Source organism: Epinephelus fuscoguttatus, linkage group LG15 (assembly GCF_011397635.1).
Source record: "Epinephelus fuscoguttatus linkage group LG15, E.fuscoguttatus.final_Chr_v1".
NCBI classification, from domain to species: Eukaryota; Metazoa; Chordata; class Actinopteri; order Perciformes; family Serranidae; genus Epinephelus; species Epinephelus fuscoguttatus.
The window spans coordinates 3,983,528-4,002,828 of NC_064766.1; the positions used below are offsets into that span (position 1 = coordinate 3,983,528).

At 39.6% G+C, this 19,301-nt stretch overlaps 1 protein-coding gene across 4 annotated transcripts in view; it reads left to right on the plus strand.

Moving 5' to 3' along the window:
• LOC125902782 (disks large-associated protein 1-like) overlaps nt 1-19,301 on the plus strand; it is a 211,755-nt gene that overhangs the window by 135,378 nt on the left and 57,076 nt on the right. For all 4 annotated transcript variants that reach the window (XM_049599376.1, XM_049599372.1, XM_049599374.1 and 1 more), the window contains exons 5-6: nt 319-514; nt 7,315-7,597. In XM_049599376.1, the coding sequence (XP_049455333.1) occupies nt 319-514; nt 7,315-7,597 (479 nt within the window). The remainder of the gene's footprint in view (nt 1-318; nt 515-7,314; nt 7,598-19,301) is intronic.

Below are 19,301 nucleotides of genomic sequence, written 5' to 3' on the forward strand. Positions count from 1 at the left end.
TATGAATGGTCATGTGATATGTGTTTTCAGGCATGTGGACAGAGATGATTTCTGAAATGGTGCTAAAATGCTTGTGTGTGTGTGTGTGTGTGTGGAGAATGTTTTCATTCAACACCAGTTGGTGGACAGAGGTGCTGTGTTCTTATGATCATCACTGTGGTTTTAAGAGTCCTCTGGAGATCTTTGGAAGACGATGTGGTTTTTTATATAATACAGAGGGTTAGGTAACCCCTGTTCTCATTGAAACACAGTATTTCATTGTTGACTAATTTAGATAACCTTGTGTATAACTCTCTATCCCTGTCATCCCTCTGTCAGGATTTCGACGGAGCACTCCCCCAAACTGCAGATCAGGAGCCACAGTTACCTTCGTGCGGTGAGTGAGGTTTCAATCAATAGAAGCCTGGATACCCTGGACCCCAAAACCCTCCTCGACCCCAAATCGCTGCTGTCCTCACCCCAATATCGCTCACGCAATGAAAGCTACATGAGGGCCATGAGCACCATCAGTCAGGTTGGTTGCCAACACTGCTGCCCTTATAGTTACAGAATGCCCCATCCAGTCATTTTACCATAGATACACAAGGCTTGGATGGATGGATGTGATGGAGCATGTGGAGTGTGGTCTATATCATGCTGGAAACAAATCTTGACTTTCATTTAATGTCCTTATTTCTTTTGTTCTCTGATTTATTATTTTGGAGATGACTCCAAGCACATACAACCTACTGAGAGCTTGGGTAGGATGATATACAGTATGACCAGCTGTATCGCATTATTTCTCTGCCTTTTAAGGACGGGTACACTGTCTTTCAATGCAGACCTTACTGAAATATTTAACATCATATATGATTAAACATAGCACAGTTTCACCATTCCTTTATTTTAGAGAAACGTTCTGCAGCTTTGCCTTGGGCCTAAACACAATCCAATCCAAGTCATTATTTACTGCCTTGAAAATCACAATAGTTGTCAAGGTCTGCTCATTCATCAGCTCTTTACTACGTCACACGGTCGTCATCTGCAATGAGATTGAATTTGTTCGGTTACCAAGGATATATAGATATTCAAACATCCCATGATGCATAGGCTTTGTTCCCCTGTAAAAATAAGATTGTTGTGGGTTTAGAGGTCAAAGAGATTGAGAGAAGCTGCTTCAGAGGGCTTAGCTGAAAAAAACTGAAGCTATCAGTGAGGCTCTGGTATGCCCAGAGGTGTAGCAATGCATATGCACAAGTATATTGCATATATCAACCTCTGGGCAGGTGGGTTTACTGTACAACCTAAAAACAGCAATCAGCATCCATCTTGTAAAGCAAGACTGCAACCAGTCATGTTAGTCTTTCACGTAATTACAGTAGACTTTATTGATCCCTGAGTTTAGTTTTGTCTGTTGAGATCACCGAGGTTTTCTCTGATGCAGGCATTCATACAGAAAACAGCAATGTGTTACATTAAGTGCTGTGTTTATGTGGTTGTGGATGCCTTCGATTGGCCAGCCCTGCCAAATCAATTTTTTTTTTTTTTTTTTTTTTGCCAGGCCTGTTAGTGTTTGCGTCAGTGCAGTGGTCTCATTCAACTGACTGACAGGACTGTTTTTCATGCAGTGCTGGTGTCTGTCTGAACCCAGCCTAAAACAGAAACAAGCCTAAAGAGAGTCTCTGTCTTTGATACATTTAACAAACAATGGTTGAGTATACAGTAATTAAAAGTCATAGTAGCTAGCAGAGACCAAAGGACACCCATCTTTCAAGACACCACCCCACACCTGGTTATGCCTATCATAAATGACAGGATGTGATAGGACACATGCAGTCCTGGTTGAAAAACAGTGCACCCTTAACTGCTTGAAAATTATTTCAAATTCTATCTGAGTGCAGGTCTGTGCACAGTGCACCACCAGCATGTCTGCACTTTAAGAGCTTGACTGGAAGATGAGAGTCATGTTTCCAACTCCACAAATTCATCCATCACATTACAAGTGTTTGTTAAAGGATATGTCTGGTAATATTTTTCTTCTTGTCACCAAATCCCATGTGCAGACCCAAACCAACACTGAATGTATCTGCTAGTATATATTGTGTGTCTCATATATCTTTTTCCACTATGTCACGGAGCATCGTTGTTGTTATAAACATATCAATGAGCCACTCTGTTGCACTGAGTGACATGTTCCTTCATTACCATAAACACATGCTTTATTTTAACTCAATCCCACATCCTGCTGCCACAAATACTCACTAGGGCACCAAATGTGTATTAATGTGGATAGTGTCTAACAAATGCTCCATTAACTCCTATTGTAGTAGTGTTTTTAGTGTTTCGTAAAAATTAATTCAGGGAGTTACTGAGCCTTTTTTAAAATGAAACATGGGCTAGGATATATGTGGATATTAAATTGATATTGTGATATGATACTTGATATCTATATCTATGTATATTTGATATGGTAAAATTGTAAGTTTATCATTTGAAAGGCTGTATTACAGCAAGGTGCTGTGATTTTCTCAACCTAGCAGACTATTCTAACAGTTCTGTTATTTGCCTTTATCCACTTAGTTATTATATCCATATGACTGATTATTATTTATCAAATCTTGTTATGCCTTTTGGTCCGATACTGAATTGGTGACACTAATCTTGGGTCTCCACCTTGAAACTGTGCTGACTGTATAGATCTTCTGTTCTGCCCGGGGAAGATATGTGTGAAGCATCTATGTTTTCGCAGACGTGGATGTAAACTATAAGTGTAACTTGACTGGTGCATGGAGGCATACAACCCCAGGGTGATAATTCTAGTTGTGTAAATATTTTATAAAAGCAGCAATAGTCAACCTTAAAATATCCCCACAATATCAGTAGAGGTATTTGGTGAAAAATACTGTGAAATTAGATTCTCTTCATGTTGCCCAGCCCTCTGTGAAACTAGTACATTGTTGGTTTGGGTCTTTTGATGGGACTCATTGACAATTAAAAAAAAACAAAACAGAATTATGCCAGAAGAAGTGACAATGCATCACATGTTTTTCTATTTTATTCCTCTTTGAATATTTATCTCACTTAATGTTAGTTATGTATAATTCATGAGCACATGGTTATTGAAGAAACTGCACACAGCACTGATGGCTACTTCTACAGTTATTTTTCTTAGCTTTACACTTTAGATGTGATTACCTGGCTTATACAATGGCCACTTGTCCATGATCAAAATATAAGTTTTATTCATCCATGTTTTGCGGTAATAATTTCTTAAAATGAAAACTCTGTGTTGCTACCATTTTGGTAGCTCTGGAATAAACATTACTTTACTAAATAAGCCCACTGCAGCAGTCTGCACCTATTATGGATGGTTTAAGCATTCCCTCAAAGCTACAGCACATACAATTAAGCTGTGCCCAATAAGCCTTCATTTGTCCCACCTTAACCTTACCTTGAACCTCCACTTGCATTACTCATCCTGAACTGTCCCTAATTACCATTATCATACTGAACTGCCTCTATTAACCGTTTTAATGTCCTCTGCATGGACCCAACCATAAAACCCCAATTTAACAACTTGCCACAATATGCTTTTGTCTTACAGTTGAGAGCCATTCAATTCGTTTTCGATTTAAGTAAGCTTAGTGATTGGAAAACAAAAAGAATAGGGGATAAAAATTACAAATAGACCCCAATAATGTGGGATGGGATGTGTATGTGTCTGTGTTGAAGACAGAGGGACGGTAAGAGATGGTATCTACTTTACATGAACCTGAAAAATAATAGATTTGGATGGTGGAAAGATGATGCTGTTAGAAACATTATCTTGAGTTTGAAAAAGCTGACTGGATGGTAGTTATAGAAAATCCTGGCTGAATGGTAGTTACAGAAAATCCTGTGTCGATGGCAGTTATAGATGGCGGAGTTAGATGGCAGATTATGCAGTTTTCCTCTGTCTAAACTTCTTTTTTGGGAGCAGGGCATATGAGATGGTATTTATGCTGATTAGATGGCATAATGTAATTTTGGTGCTCATTTTGGCTTGAAATTGCATTTGAGTTAAAAACTTCCTCAGACATCCTCTTATCACAGATGCAGGGCAATTTTCATGGCTTTAGTTGTCTCTCTAAAATTCTAAAATCAAAAAACTTTTCTGTTTGCCTTACATTGTGTTTTTTTTTGTTGTTTTTGGGTTTTTGGTTTTTTTTTTGAAGATTGTTATGTGCCACAATATGTATTTACTTATTTATGTTATTGAGTCTTGCCAATAATATCATCGACATGAGCGTAGTCCAATGGAGTGTGGATACTGATGTTTGATGAGTGAGTTTCCCACAACAACTTGCAAAATTTTTAAGGGTCAATTCAGTTTTTTTGAAATGGGGCTATATGGGGTACCATAGACTGTATATTACATACAGTACGTCAGTCAGTGTGCCCCTAGTTTGGAGAAGCAGGCTGGAGTCTGACATGGAAGCTAAACAATGTCCTGCTGTGGACAGGATAAGCAACAAATCATATTTCAGCCACATAAAAAGAGTCCCACCTAAAAAAAATATTATTAGTTTAAATGTAAGTTATATTGAGAGTATTTTCACTGCTTCACCCTAACGTCAGACAGTGATTTTCACCACTGCCTCGACCAGTTATTTTGTTTGTGTTATTGTATGACTTTGGTGTTAAAAAGGGTAAGGACGGGTTCACTAAAGTAACACAATGACAAAAACTAACTAAGTGATCGAAGCAGTGGTAGACTGACAGCTCTGAGGTTCAGGAGTCGGGTGGCTTTGACAAGAGCATATATGGGGAATTGAAAGGGTTAACAGCTTTCCTGTCAGAAAGTACTGTCTGACAGAGAGATAAAGCAGTAAAAATACTCTCAGTATAGCATTCACTTAAACTGATATTGATTTTTTTAGGTGGCTAAAATAGTTTTTGTTGCTGACCCCCCACAGCAGCACATTGCTTAGCTTCTATATCAGACTCCAGCCTGCTTTTCCAAACTGGGGGGCAAGCCATCTCACATCTACTGCAAGCCCAGACTATGAATAAGTACCCCATACAACCCCACTTCAAAAAATTTGAACAATCCCTTTAAGTCTTTTCTGAGTAATTGAAACACATGCAGTCATCACACAGCAACAGGAATGATGCGTATCTTTCATCTACAGTCTCTGATAATTTTATACATAATAATTTTGCACCCTACTAAATGGGTACCAGGAGAAAACTGTCAATTAGTATTTTTTTTTTCTCAGTCAGATGAGTCTGTTTAGCAGTTTATAATGCTGTTCTATAATTTCTATTTGCTAAAATAGTTTCCTGGAACAGAAATGTTCATCAAACATGAATAAGTTTGGTAATATGTGTGATTGAGTTAATTGTTGTGACAGTAACAATAACTTTATTCTACAACATGATAAAGCTGATTTTCAGCCAGTGGTTATGGCATTAATGCCAGCTATGCAGACTAAAGCTCTGTCTGTCATGACAGTTAGTGCTACTGTATTGATGGCCTTTTTTTTTTTTTTACTCTGGTGACTCTCTTCACAGCCATCTGAAGGCAGCAGGTATTTGTTCCTTGCCTGGGAACCAGACAAGTCTGTGGGCTCATATGTGATTGGCTGTGACAGATGCGTCTGGTCTCCCTCTGCTTTAGACATATTTCCAGCGTCTTGAGATGTGCAGAGCCAGTCACAACTGTTTATCTAATATGAGGCTATTTGTGACGAAGACCAGAAAGAGTAGCCGTGTTGAGGCATTTTCGAAAACAACCAAAATGTCTGCAGCTGATGTGAAATGTTCTGTTGAAGCCGCTATTGGTCAATATTAAACAAATTGAAGGGTATACTTTTGCTAAAAGAATAACAATGAACTGCATGTTAAGCTTTTCTGGAGAGGAGATATGCATTTGCCGCACTTACTACAGGATTTGGCAAAAGTTTAAAGGCACAGTTCAACCTGATATCAAAACCACATATTTTTCCTGTTACTATAGTGTTATTTATCAGTCTAGATAGTTTTGATGTGAGTTGCGGAGTGTTGGAGATATCGGCCATCGAGATGTCTGCCTTCTCTTCAATATAATGGAACTAGATGACAGAAGGAGGCAAGCATCTTTTTTTTCAAAGATATTTTTTGGGCATTTTGCCTTTAATGGACAGAACAGCCAAGTGTGAAAGGGGATGGCATGCAGCCAAGGGCCACAGGCTGGACTTGAACCTGGGCTGCTGCGGCAACAGCCTTGTAAGTGGGACCTGCTTTATCCACCAGAAGGAGGCAAGCATCTACTGCCAGCTCACCTAGCATCATGATGCTAGCTAACATTTAAGTTCAGCTGAGGGGGACACCATTAATGTTTAGATCTCGCGCCGTCTCGAGTGTCTGTTGAGACCTGTTGAGAGCAGTTTTATGAGGAACTATTTTCTTTCTACCAAACAACACCTACTGTACACACTGTATCACCATGCAGAGCGAATAACCAAACAACAGTGCATCATGCCACTCCAGTGTGTGATTTTAGACAGCAGGCCAGCATTGTGGAAGCAAAAGAGCCGTGACAGGCATGAAATTTAGCACAACAGCATCGGCCTCTGGTGTGACACCACCACGCATCAGCAGTGTTTTATAAACAATAACAATGGCATTAATATGGCAATAACGATCATTTACCACCTCTGTCATATGGCAGCTGATCTTGTCCTCTGCTCTGAGGTTAAGGAGCTCCTAAATCTCATTGTCACTTCTCATTGTCTTTGAGTTAGCTGCAAACTGCTACTTTTTAAATCACCCGTGGTGGGTCACAGTGGCTTATGTATGGCAGTTCCAGCCCAGATCTGACTGGAACAGCAAGCTCTGCCCCCTGTAACAACAGCAAGCCCTGCCCACTGTGACAGCATCAAGCACCTGCCAGACTCTGCATTGAGCCTGCCACCCTGGGGTGACAACAGGCTCCACCCCCAGCTGCACTGCAGACCTGTCTATAGTGAAGGTCCTCAGGGAACAAAACCGTACTTAACTATTTGGAAAGCTGCCTTAGTGAGGCCTCAATCAAGCTCTGCATCCAGAGTGGAACCTGAAAATGTTTCCTCTTTCAAACAGCATTTTGACAGACCCAAAGCAAAGTGATAGAAGTCCTACAGAGGAATTAAACCAGCAATTAAGCCCTAATAAAAGTATTTCTTGCAGCTCAAACTTTGACCAACAATAGTGTTGTATACTGTTTTCTGGTATCTGATAGTTTCCCCATTGTCCATTCTTTTCATTGTTCCCTGTTTCTCCCCTCTTCTCTCTCTGCTCGCACCCTCTCTGATGTCCTTTCCTCTCCTCCTCCAGCTGAGTGAGGTGGAGGTGAACGGGCAGATCGAACAGGTGTGTGAACAAGTCTACAGTGAAATGCAGGCCCAGGCCATGGAGGCTGCCATGGACAGCATGGACACCATGGACACCCTGCCTATGCCAGGATGCTTTCGGATGCGAAGCCACAGCTATGTCCGGGCAATTGACCAGGGCTGTGCAGGGGAGGAGGAAGGAGAGGGAGGGAGACCACTGCTCTTGCTGCCATCCTCCCCACCACGCACATCTGCCACCACCGTCAGGACCATCCAGAGCAGCACAGGTAGGCCACTAGAAGGCAGGAATGGATGTTCTGAATGTCTTTTGTATATGTCTTTTCTGCTATTAACACAGGTATGTTCAAACTTTTAATACCAGGGTCTACATGGAGACAAAAAAGTAGAGTCCTGGGCCATGAGATTTTTTATTTAAAGGGATAGTTCTGATTTTTTGAAATAGGGTTGTATGGGGTACCTGTCCATAAAAAGTGTTTTACCTACAGTAGATGTCAGTCAGCATGTCACCAGTTTGAAGAAGCAGGCTGGAGTCCGATATAGACACTAAGCAATATACTGCTGTGGATGGAGGTAGCAGCAAAATGTATTTCAGCCATCTAAAAACAGCCCCAACTAAAAAAAAAGTCAATAGTGGCTGTATTCAGAATATTTTTGTTACTTTAATGTCAGACAGTGATTTCCAGTGGGAAAAGGAAGCTGTTATATCGCTCTCTTTTCAAAGGCAGACTCCTATGAGAAAAGACTGATTGCTAAACACAGGAGCTGCTGGTCTTCCGCTGCCTCGATCAGTTATTTTATTTGTGTTATTTTGTGACTTTGGCATTTAAAAGGATTAGCATGGATTCACCAAGTCACACAATAAACTGAACTAACTGAAGCTATGTTTCCACCTAAAACTTTCAGTATAGTGTCTCTGGAACCAAAAGTAACCCTTCAGACATGGTACCTAGACCCTAGGTCCATTTAGCATTTCCACCACAAGCAGGACTCTTAAATGTGGCCGGGTTGTTGTCACTCACTGCTCTGTCCAGCAATGGCTGTATTTCCTCATTACCGATGACACAAATTAAAGTCTGCATCTCATTTGTCATCCACAGAACGGGGTTGCACACCAACATTTTAAGAACAAAATAGAACAGACAAGAGTGAGACTCTCATTTAATGGGATATTTATAAATAACGGGTTTGTGCATTTAGTCCTTCTCAGACAAGCACAGGGAAATTTTTATTGTAATACGGTCGAAATTAATATATATTTTTAAACGCTTGAAGATCTACTCATTAATTAAAGTGTATGTTGTCCAAGAGGGACATTAACAACTAATGGACTTGTCAATGGATTCCCTTTAACTCATGCACTGAGTAATATTCCATCTTAAAAGTTACAGGCAATCGGCCCAGTGAATTAAATTATTTTTTTCTCAGAGCTGCTGCGAGAGGCTGCAAAACATATATGTAAGACTTGCCACAGTATGAACAGCTGTTACATAAGCCTCAAAACCAGACACAGCTCAGCCCTGAGCAAGAGTAACTGTCTGATACTGACCAATAAACGAACTGCAGTGTTTCTAGGACAGGGGTGACCAAAAAAGGGGACGGTAAGGAACAGCTCCATAGGTACCATCCACAACTTTTCACAGTGGACACAGAAAACACGTGAACTGAAGTGAACTTTAGCAGCCCGCTTGGTGAAAATGGGGCTTAACTGATCATAGCGGCGGTAAACCAATAGCTCCAGTGTTTAGTGCTAAAATTATTTTTTTGTCAATGGAGTCTCTTGGCTTTGACGTGAACATAGATGGGGAACTGAAGCCTCTAAGGGCTTCCCGTTGAATACTCCTTCCACATAAACAAAGGGTTTAAGAACATGTCCATGTGATATGAATACAGTTACATATTTCCCCATATTCACTGAAGTGTTGGTATTTCATTTCTCACACAGTTGGGAAGTGTGCACTATTGCTGTCACTGTTTTCCTTCTCAAAAAGTTGAGGCTTGGTTTTGATAAATGTGGCCAGTGAGCTCAATTTAAAAAGTCAGTTCTGCCAACCATTCAGGGCTGCACAGCTGAACAAAGCTGTGGCCTTTTTATTCCACAAAACAGTCACTGTCAAATCTCAGAACTGACCCAGAACTGTCCCATGACTAAACAGCCAGTCTGGAATCTCCTGTATTCACTGTGCACTTTTCACTTTCTTTGTACTGCTACCATGTCTCAAGCACATTTACAAGATTCACCCAATGCATAACTTGTGCATCAAGAACCATAAAAGCCTTCAATTCATTGGTTTCACAAGACGATGATAACTAATGTCAGTTTGAATCAGGGATACCTTCAATCAGTTGATAAAATAAATGTATTTTACTTTCTTTTCTTTTTTGGTGGGCTGTTACATCAATGGCTGCTCATTATGAGTAACAGGCAGGCTGCAGCTTTAGCCTGATAATAGTACTCAGATCTGTGATAATATGATGAGCCAAATGAATCAGCTTCCTAGTTCTCTTGAGAGAGCTGACAATTATCTGGCCTCCATTTTCAAGTGATTTCTGTCTGTGGAGTCTCATGAGATGGACTGTTAGTCACATTTGCCACCTGCATCATTCCAAACATGGATGTTCTAATGTTCAAATATAACATTTTAATACTACAATATGTACCAACAACTCTTTGAAGAAATTAGTCATCAAGGAGCTGCAAAAAAAAAGGATTTAATTTCTGTCTTTTGGAGGAGACTGTTTGCATCCTGTGCTGTATTGTGAATGTTGCTTCACAAGCTCTTGTTTGCAGAAAAGTATCAATACCAAATAATTTACACTGACAGATTTCAAATACCTATATAGTCTGCAGTCAGTGGTGAAGTACTCCAAAAGAAATAAAAGAAGAAAAAGTGTTTTTAACAGCAAACAATTTTTCATACAAAACATGTCTGTGTGTGGTAGGGCTGCCCATTATTTTAGTTTTTTTTTGTGCTAGTCAGTGTACTGTGCAGTGTACTTCTGGGGGAGTTTTTTTTCCCTAGATTTTGCTGCAGAGTAAGCACTCTTGACTTTCACACTATTCTTTGGTACAGACGGCTGCAGACGTGTTGTAGTGGCACAGAGGAAGAGAGACTGCACCGTCAGGTGACAAGATGACATTATCTTCTTGCTCAAGTGGTGTGGAAGTGGTGAATTAACAGCTCACAGCAACTTAGTATGACACAGTCTCTGGCTTTAGTTTGATATCTAGTTCCATCAAAAATGCTGTTGCACTTCTGATCCATTGTTAGGGTAGTTAGTAGGGGTGGAAATCATCTGAGGACTCATAATACGATATTATCATGATACATAGGTCATGATATGATATTATCGTGATTTTAAATGTATTGCGATATGCTGAGTATTGCGATAAAATATATTGTGATGTACTGTGATTTATTACCCTTTTTCCAACTGCAAATTATTTCCCTAAGGTAAAACTTTGCCAAAATCTGTTTTACCTTATAAGATAAAATTTTCAGTCTGATCATCTGACTTTAATCATCATGTGATGCAAAGCAGACAGACTGACTAATACAGTCATAAAACCCATAGGAAATGCAGCATACACCTGACAAACTGAATTGTTGGCAGATTTAATGCCCTCTGCCAGGCCAGATTAAGCACGTGAGCAAAACACTTCACATGCAGGTATCCTGCTAACAGAATGGTAACACCCATGTTGGAAGCATTGTCAGTAGCAGCAGCAAGGTTTTGGTCAGCAATCCCCCATTCTTGTGCTGCATTTTGCAGGAGGTCTGCAGTGTTTGCTCCAGTGTGACTTTCATGTACTGCTCTAGTTTGGAGAATGTGAGACAGCAGTCGCCAGTTCTCTGTGAGACCTTGAAGTCAAGGTGTCACTAGTTAATGCCACCCTTCCTGCTGTACTCAAAGACTCCTCAACTTCACTTCTCTGTTGAGCTCGAGTATGGATTTTTTGGTGAAAAATTGTCGGGGCAGAGTCATATACCCGGGTTCCGGTGTTTTTAGCATGTAGCAAAAGCTTTCATTTTCAACAACACTGTATGGATGCAGATGTTTGCACATGAAGTACATAATGGACTGTGTTATTTTCTTAGCTTTCTCAGAGTGGGATGGTAGTTTTGTTAAGCTAAGTATGTTCAGTGATGGATGAGTTTCCAGTGGAGCAAGTTTAGCACTAGCTTGGCTGTCAGTGGCTAATGCTATCTCTGGATACTGGAATGTAAGGTGAGCCCTCATGTTCGTAGAGTATTTAATCTCATAAGACACTGCTTGCAAATTGCATGTGTATCCAAGTCTGTCTTTCCCTCTGTGTTAAAAAATACAAAATAAGTCCAAACATTTAATTTAAATGCTAACACCACATTTCTGATCTCTTTCTCTGGTACCTCCATTTTTGTTTTAGTGAACTTCCTGCCAAGTGCCGCTTATTACAACCTTTATTGACCTCACCAGGAAAAAAAATTCAGCACTGAAAAAGCAATTGGTTTTATTATTCTAGTACCAGAAGTTGTATTAAAATATGTATTTGCAAAAATTATATAGATTATATATATATATATATATATAGTCTGATACTTGATGTCCATGTATTGATACAGTATTGCAAATGTTTTCAGTACTATGCTGTATTGATTTTTTTTTTTCCAGTAGTTAGTAGTAGTAGTAGTAGTTTTTACTATATTACATGGATGTTGCTGTCAAGGTGAATGTCCCACTGAGCCCATTCAAACTTGAAAACTTAATATGGAAAGAAAAAAAATGAATTGTCAAATATTTATATTCAATAGCCAAATCTGATTTGACTGACATAATTCTGAGTCAGGTACAGCCATAGTGTGTATGCAAATGTGTAAGACTTGTGTGCTAAAGCCAGAGAAGCACTGATTGAAGAAGACAACCAGGTTTCCTCCTGAAACAATGTAGGCCACTGATTTAACAGGGACCAGTTCAACCCTCATTGTGTTATTGTTTTCTTTTTAATCTGGACTGCAGCGCTGTAGATTACATGAGTAGATAACTCTTCTTACTGCAGAGATCCCTTTGGGGAATAAGCCAGTCACTCTTTTAATTTTACTCCATGTCTAGTGTCTACACAAGATCAGCCACAGTACTACTGTGTGCTCAGAGGCAATTTGACAGTACTCACAGCGCAATACAACATCATGCAGTCACACACATAACAGGAGGAAGAATTATAAAACGCTTCAGGTTGCAGTTACGTGCATAACTGCACTCTGCTGCGCGCTATAACAATGGAGCAGAAATCTCACAGAGATAATCTTGTGAAAGCCAAAAAAAGGCTGTCTTCATGCGTGGTATTCAGATGAGAACATACCAGAGTGGATGCCACAGGGGACTTGGTGTCGGCTGTTTGGTATTAGGGTTGTCGTTATTTTCAAAGTGTTCAACTGGAGATGACCTACATTTGCTGCTCCTCTGGGAATTCTTATAGAGTTAACCAAGAGGATAAACGGACACACACACACACACACACATACACACATACACATTCTTTTGCAGTCACACAGTACAGTAGATACCCCACGTCCACACGACTGGAGATTGTGCTGATAAATGTTGGTCCGATGTCCACTGAACTGAATTATTGGGCCTATTGTGCAACTGAATTATTATCACCACAGGATGTTGACAGCTTCATTTGACATTTTATTTGTTGACTGATCTACAGTGTGGTATATTTTCATCAAACATGAGTTCTAACCTACAAGACAAGACAATCCAAGAGAAAACATGCTGTCTCCATGAAAAGATAAGCCACCACATAGAACATCCATTAAGGCATTTGCTTAGTTGTTTCAACTCATTATTTCTACCAAGACAAAATTCATTAATTTATTCATACAGTTGCATTTGTAGTTGTTATGAAACGGTGAAAAACAGAAACAAAACGCTGGACTGTATCCATAATAAATATGCCACAATAATATAAATGACCAGTGCCAATTAATCAGTCACTGAGAATGTGTGTGTGTGGGGTATAAGTACATACAGGTAGCAGGAGGAGCGACCCACTGTCTGACACGGCACACCATGAGGATGAAAACAGAGGACTCGGCAGGGACAGAGCACCTGCCATAGCAAGTGAGCATGCCGTCTGTGGTTATTTTGACTTGACTTTGACTTTGCTACTAGCTGATTGGCTGCTGACACAGTAAACATGCTTTGCATTCCAAAACCTGCTGCTGGTGATCGAACCAGCTGAGTTGCAGGTGTAACCATCAACCAGCTTGAGTTGAGCTAAGACCGGCCGGTTCACACTGTTGCAGCTTTTCTCTGCAACTCTCTCAAAGGGTTTCTTCTTGTCGTGATCTTTGGTCTGAACTGGGCTCAACATTACTGGTCTGAGCGTCTTAAAGAAACTAGAAGTTGGAAGAAAGCTCTGGTGAAATTGAATCCTCAGAATACATCTTGTTGAGAGACCAGATCCCACACAGGCTTTTTTTCTGAGGCCAAAACTGAAGAAAATTGTCATTTTGAATTGGATAATTTAACTTGGGTGTTGACAGTGCAGTCCATTAGAGCTTAATCAGTGGGGCCTGTCTCATCACACATTGTAGAGAAAGGTTTCCTGCTTTAGTTCTCAGCTGATATCTTTGACAGGAGAGAGCACTGAAACTACTTAAGCCAAACAATGTTTGTGGTTAAAGAGAGAAAGAATAAAGATCAGCATTGGCTAGAAAAAAGACAGACATAGGGTATGGAAGAGAAAGCTCAGACACCTGGAATAAAGAAAAATCTGAGGATAAACAAAAGCAGGATAAAAAAAATACATGGAGACTTAAAGATAAGAGCCCACCACAGCGAAAGAAATATAGAATACCAGCATGACTGTAAGAGTGAGGAAGGCAGAGTCAGAGGTTCCAGTAGTAAAATGAAACTTAAACGAGGTCAGCCTGAGTTAAGAAGCAGAGCGGGCTGATGAGCTGTGTAAGCCCAGTTAATCACCTCCTCTCTTTGTGCTTCCTCACAGATCCAACTTTCCCACCAGCCCTGTCTGTGTCCTCCCTTCAGCTGCTGAGGGCACACTTGACATCGGCCATATAACATTCTCCATATTCATAGAAAAGACTCTGTGACATTAGCCTTCATGTAATATGCTCCAAAAGGCATTTTTGGAATGCTTTCTCTCAGTATGATGTTTGACCTTTGTTGAATGTGGTTAATAACCAGTCCCTTCAATGTCTCTCCTTTGTACAATGTCAGATGAAGGCAAAAAGGCAACAGGAATCTACTGTATAGTCTTGGTATGTATATTTATATAATCAGTTAATGTTATTACAACCAATTAAAACAAGGGCAGTTTAATCCAACAGGTTTGCAGTTAATTTTGTCATCTTGCCTTTATGAAGTTGGGAGGCTATAGTTTGTGCTGCTGTGTCTAGTGTATTTTACTAACAGGTGTTTATAACAGTCTGTCCACCTCATTCATATCAATGAGATCTGACTGAGAAGGCATTAGTCTTAGGTAGGTGTATCTCATAAACAGGCAAGTCAGTGTATTTTTTAGGTTTTTTTGTTGTTGTTTTTTTTTTTTTAAATACGGTTGGCAGGGCCAGATTAACCCACCAGCAGGCCATAGGGCAAGAAGTAAGCAAAACAGAGTGCGCCCACTTAGCGTTGCCCTGATTACATTGTCAACAAAACCTATGGATTTTTTTTTCATTGAATTTTTGATTCCTGCTAAAAAATACACTCCATGGTAAACAAACGTTAATGATACATAGACATTTTTTTTAGCAAGATAATCTTCACAAATGAACACCACTTCTATGATTTTTGAAGCCAAAAGGCAATCGCCAGCAGTGAAAAGCTAATGTTAGGCTATAAATGAACTACACCACGGTCACTTGACTTAACATCCCCACAATAAGGCTGTTAAGCTGTTTTCAATGTGATGACATTCTGTAGTCTCATTTAGCCATTGTTAGCAACCAACTGACACATTTTATGTTGCAAAACAAAACAAGAAAGTCTCTTCAGCTTGTGTTAACCACATACCTTATTTCATTCATGTAATTAAAAACCCTGTTCCCATGTGAAGACTAGGGAACAGGGAGTAGGAAAATGCTAAAATGCTCATTTCCTGGTTTTAGGACTCATTCCTGGGGCATTCTATAGAACCCCTATTAATTACTTAACAATATACATGAAGTGAAATCTCTTTCCTTACTAATTATGTCTTTATATGTGTCTACAAATTCCTTTGCATAAGCTGCTTGCTTCTTTGCTGATGTAACTATAATGCCTTAATCTGTATTAAAGGTGCCGTAGAGTGCCTAAACTCTATTTAGGGCATCAGACATAAAAACATACATTAAAAACTTGCATTGAAATTTACCTTGTGACACCACCGTTCAAAAAGGGACAAATGATAACAGATTAGTCAATGTAGTCTCAAGTCTGAACATTGCTACTAAGCTCTTTTCTTATCAACAGTGACCATAACACTTAACAAATTCTTTGTAAATGGAAGGTTCATTTGACTACTAACAATATAGATAATACTACTAAGGAATATATAAGTAAATGAATGCAGTGAATTGAGAATAGCTGAGTACAACAATAGGCAGTTCATGATGGACTGAGGTATTCCAGATAAAACAGTTAATTATATTGTGGTGAAATGGGTAATTTTGTAGAAACAAAGGAGATCACCAAGGGATAAAACTTTTAACATTAACCTAGGGCTGGGCAATATGTCTTAAGAATAATTGTTATATTTTAGACTTTATCATGATAAACAATATAAATTGCAATATTTTAAAATTTCCTCCAAAATACTGTACTACTCAAATACAAAATTATTAAATTAACTACTGTCATAGTAAAGTTAAATAAAGTACTGTTGTAACAAATTATAGTACTGTTATAATAAAGTTAAATGAAGTAATGTTGTAATAAATAAATCACTGTCATAATAAAGTTAATTAAAATACTGTTGAATTAAATATTATTCTAAGTATTACTCTTATTAAAAAATCAAAATGAAATCACTGGTGCTTTTATTTTGAAACACTCAGCTTGTCTCAGGCCAGAAGTGTTGATGTTTTGAAGCTTGTGATCAAGAGTCAGATGTTAGCAGAAAGTTCAGCTGTTGCAGAGGCACCTTTAATCGTGAGGATCTATTCACTGTGAGCTGGAAACACACTAACAACTCTCCAGTCTATATATTAATAGTATTTGCGAGTTACACTGGTGCTCCACAGTTGCAAAATGTGACAAAATGTGACTGACTAGCGGTCTGGAGCCCTACAGGTACAAAGACACGCTTTCTCTGTTCATGCTATTGTCAGTCTCATTAAGTTAAACTGTTACTGCAGTGCTGTTAAATGTAATGATTTTTTCACTGTAAACTGGAAACCAGCTAACAGCACTTCAGTCTATATATTAATAATATTTGCAAGTGGCAGTGGTGCTCCATGGTCGCAAGATACGACTAAATAGTAGCGTTCTGTAGCCTTGCAGATGAGAAACACAGCTCACCTGCCCACACTATTGCTCAGGAGAAAGTGGTCTGGATCAGTGTGATCAAGGGCGGGCTGGCCATAGGGAGGTTCGGGAGTAGGCTATTCCTGACTGGCCGGTCTGTTCCATGCCGAACCGGCCGGTGGTCGGAACGTTTTTTACCCCATAAAATGCAGCCGCGGTTGACTGCAGCAGCTTGCCTTCGCAGCCGCAGGTGGCACAGAGTGTAACGTCAGACTGGGTCAATCTAATATTTTGCATATTAGGGGAGATACGAGCGGTCCCTCCCAATTTGAGCTGATCCTTGTTGCTATTGAAATGTGATTGGCTCAGCCGCTCAGTCATTAAACTGTTGTTTTCCTGTTAAAAAAAAAGAAAAAAAGAAAGAGGAGCGGGGTAAATTAGCAGACATAAAGCGCATCCAAATTCACACCTGTTCTTCTCTATGGATTTTCTGCGCGACCTTGTGTCATAGCGAGAAGCCACACAAATTACGTGAAACAGTGGAACCGTAGCTTTCTAACAAGATCAAGCACTTGTTGCTAGTCCAGTGTTTTTACAGCGAAAAAAAAAGATAAATTTACACTAAAATCATGAATAACAGAGCTTTCATACAGCTTTGCACACACATTACTCTTGGATGGATTACTCGCGAATGTGACTGGCACAGAAATGCCACGTACTATATCACATGAAAGCACAGGAAAAGAGCTTTCCAATGATACCACACACGTCATTGTGCTGTCATCCCATCATGCTATAAATCCAGATCAATTGTCTACAAAATAAAAACCTGACGAATTTCTTTACAGCCCATTATACAGATCTTGTTATCAGTCACTTCATATAGTGAGGAATATCGTATCTTATCATGTCATTGGCTTGCGTGTGTTTCTCCCTGTCTATCCACATTTGTAGTCCGGCTTTCAAGATGCAAATATCTCCATATTGTCCAGTTGACACTCCATCAAACTTTGTATGACAAGACCAGCTCACTTCACCTCTGCGCAGATAACTGTAGCCTAATTATGCATGCTGACAGTAGTCACCATATACATTTAGGGGGGACACGTCCCCCCATTGCCCAAAATGCCCCCCCCAATATATAACTGAAACTGAAAAACAACAACAAAAAACTGCAAACAAAGTGGCAAATATTATCTTGGAGGACATCGTTGTACCTGGTTGACTATTTTTCTGTTATCTTTGATGTAAATATTGCATGTTTCCTTCAGATAAAACACATTTTTGACTTGTGAATGAGTCAATGGAATTTCTTGCAATAATGAAAAAATACTGGCAATCATGTCTGCCTGGCACAAACCACATGTTTTGGACAGCTGTGAAGTGACAGAATGTCCCAGCATCATGGTTCTTATATTGCCAGATTCCAGAGAGTCTCCCCTCTGCATATATGGCAGAATATGTCAACTTCCAACTTGCTATGGTGAGATACATGTAAAAATGTAAGAATTTAGTAACACGGATGGTTTTTTTATAAAAATTAATATAAAATACAGGCACATAGAAGGACATGGAATGATGGCAAAACTGGATAGCCCACATTGTCCTGAAAAATAAAACAAGATATAGCATGTGTATGTAGCCTTTATAATGACTGTGATATGAGCTTAAAAGTAAAGGCAGAAAAAATACCCCAAAAAAGGCCTAGGGCCCATGGAGTTAATATCATTAGATTGTTTTTATACTGCAAATAAAGTATTCGTGTTAAAATTACAGTTCCACTTGCATCCGTCGTGCAATCAGAAAAAAGGCCTCTCCAAACCAAGCTCCCAGGCTGAATTTCAACTCCAGCCCGCCCCTGAACGTGATACATTGAGTATATTCAATATATTGCCCATCCCCTTTATTAACTTGTTAAAACTGAATTAATGCATCTTCAACAGCTTAGTGATGGCCTGGAGTAAGAGAGTATTGATGGAGGGCCTTACTTACAACTTAAAATTCCCTGATCACCCTTATGATACAGCATCAGCCCTGGTCACAAGAAAAGGTAAAGTTTCATCTACTCAGATGGATGGTCAGAATAAAAGTTGCTCTGGAGGGTAGAGCGCAGCGAATGATTCAGTATTGGTTCTCACATATATTGTTCCTGGGAGCTCACGGGTTTTCGTGGATGTGACTGATCCCATGGGACAGCGCAGCTTGGTCGTTCTCTTTCTCTCTCTCCCTTAGCATTCAGCAGGGTGATCTGATGTTTTCGCAACTGAAGTTGTGACTGAAGATTTGATAGCAGCTTTTGTCAGCTGTGAGTTCTCCTCAGTTCCGACTTTCAGCAGTCTCAGAGCACAGGCCAGGCTAAGGAGAGTTCATTCAGTTCAGTCCAAACCTTGAATGTCTCATTAATTAGTCCATATATTCTTTGAGGTAGTTATCTATACTGTATTCTCCAGTTAATCTGCTGTCAGAAATGCTCATGATGAGGATGAAATACATATCCTGCATTAGTGTGGGGATGAA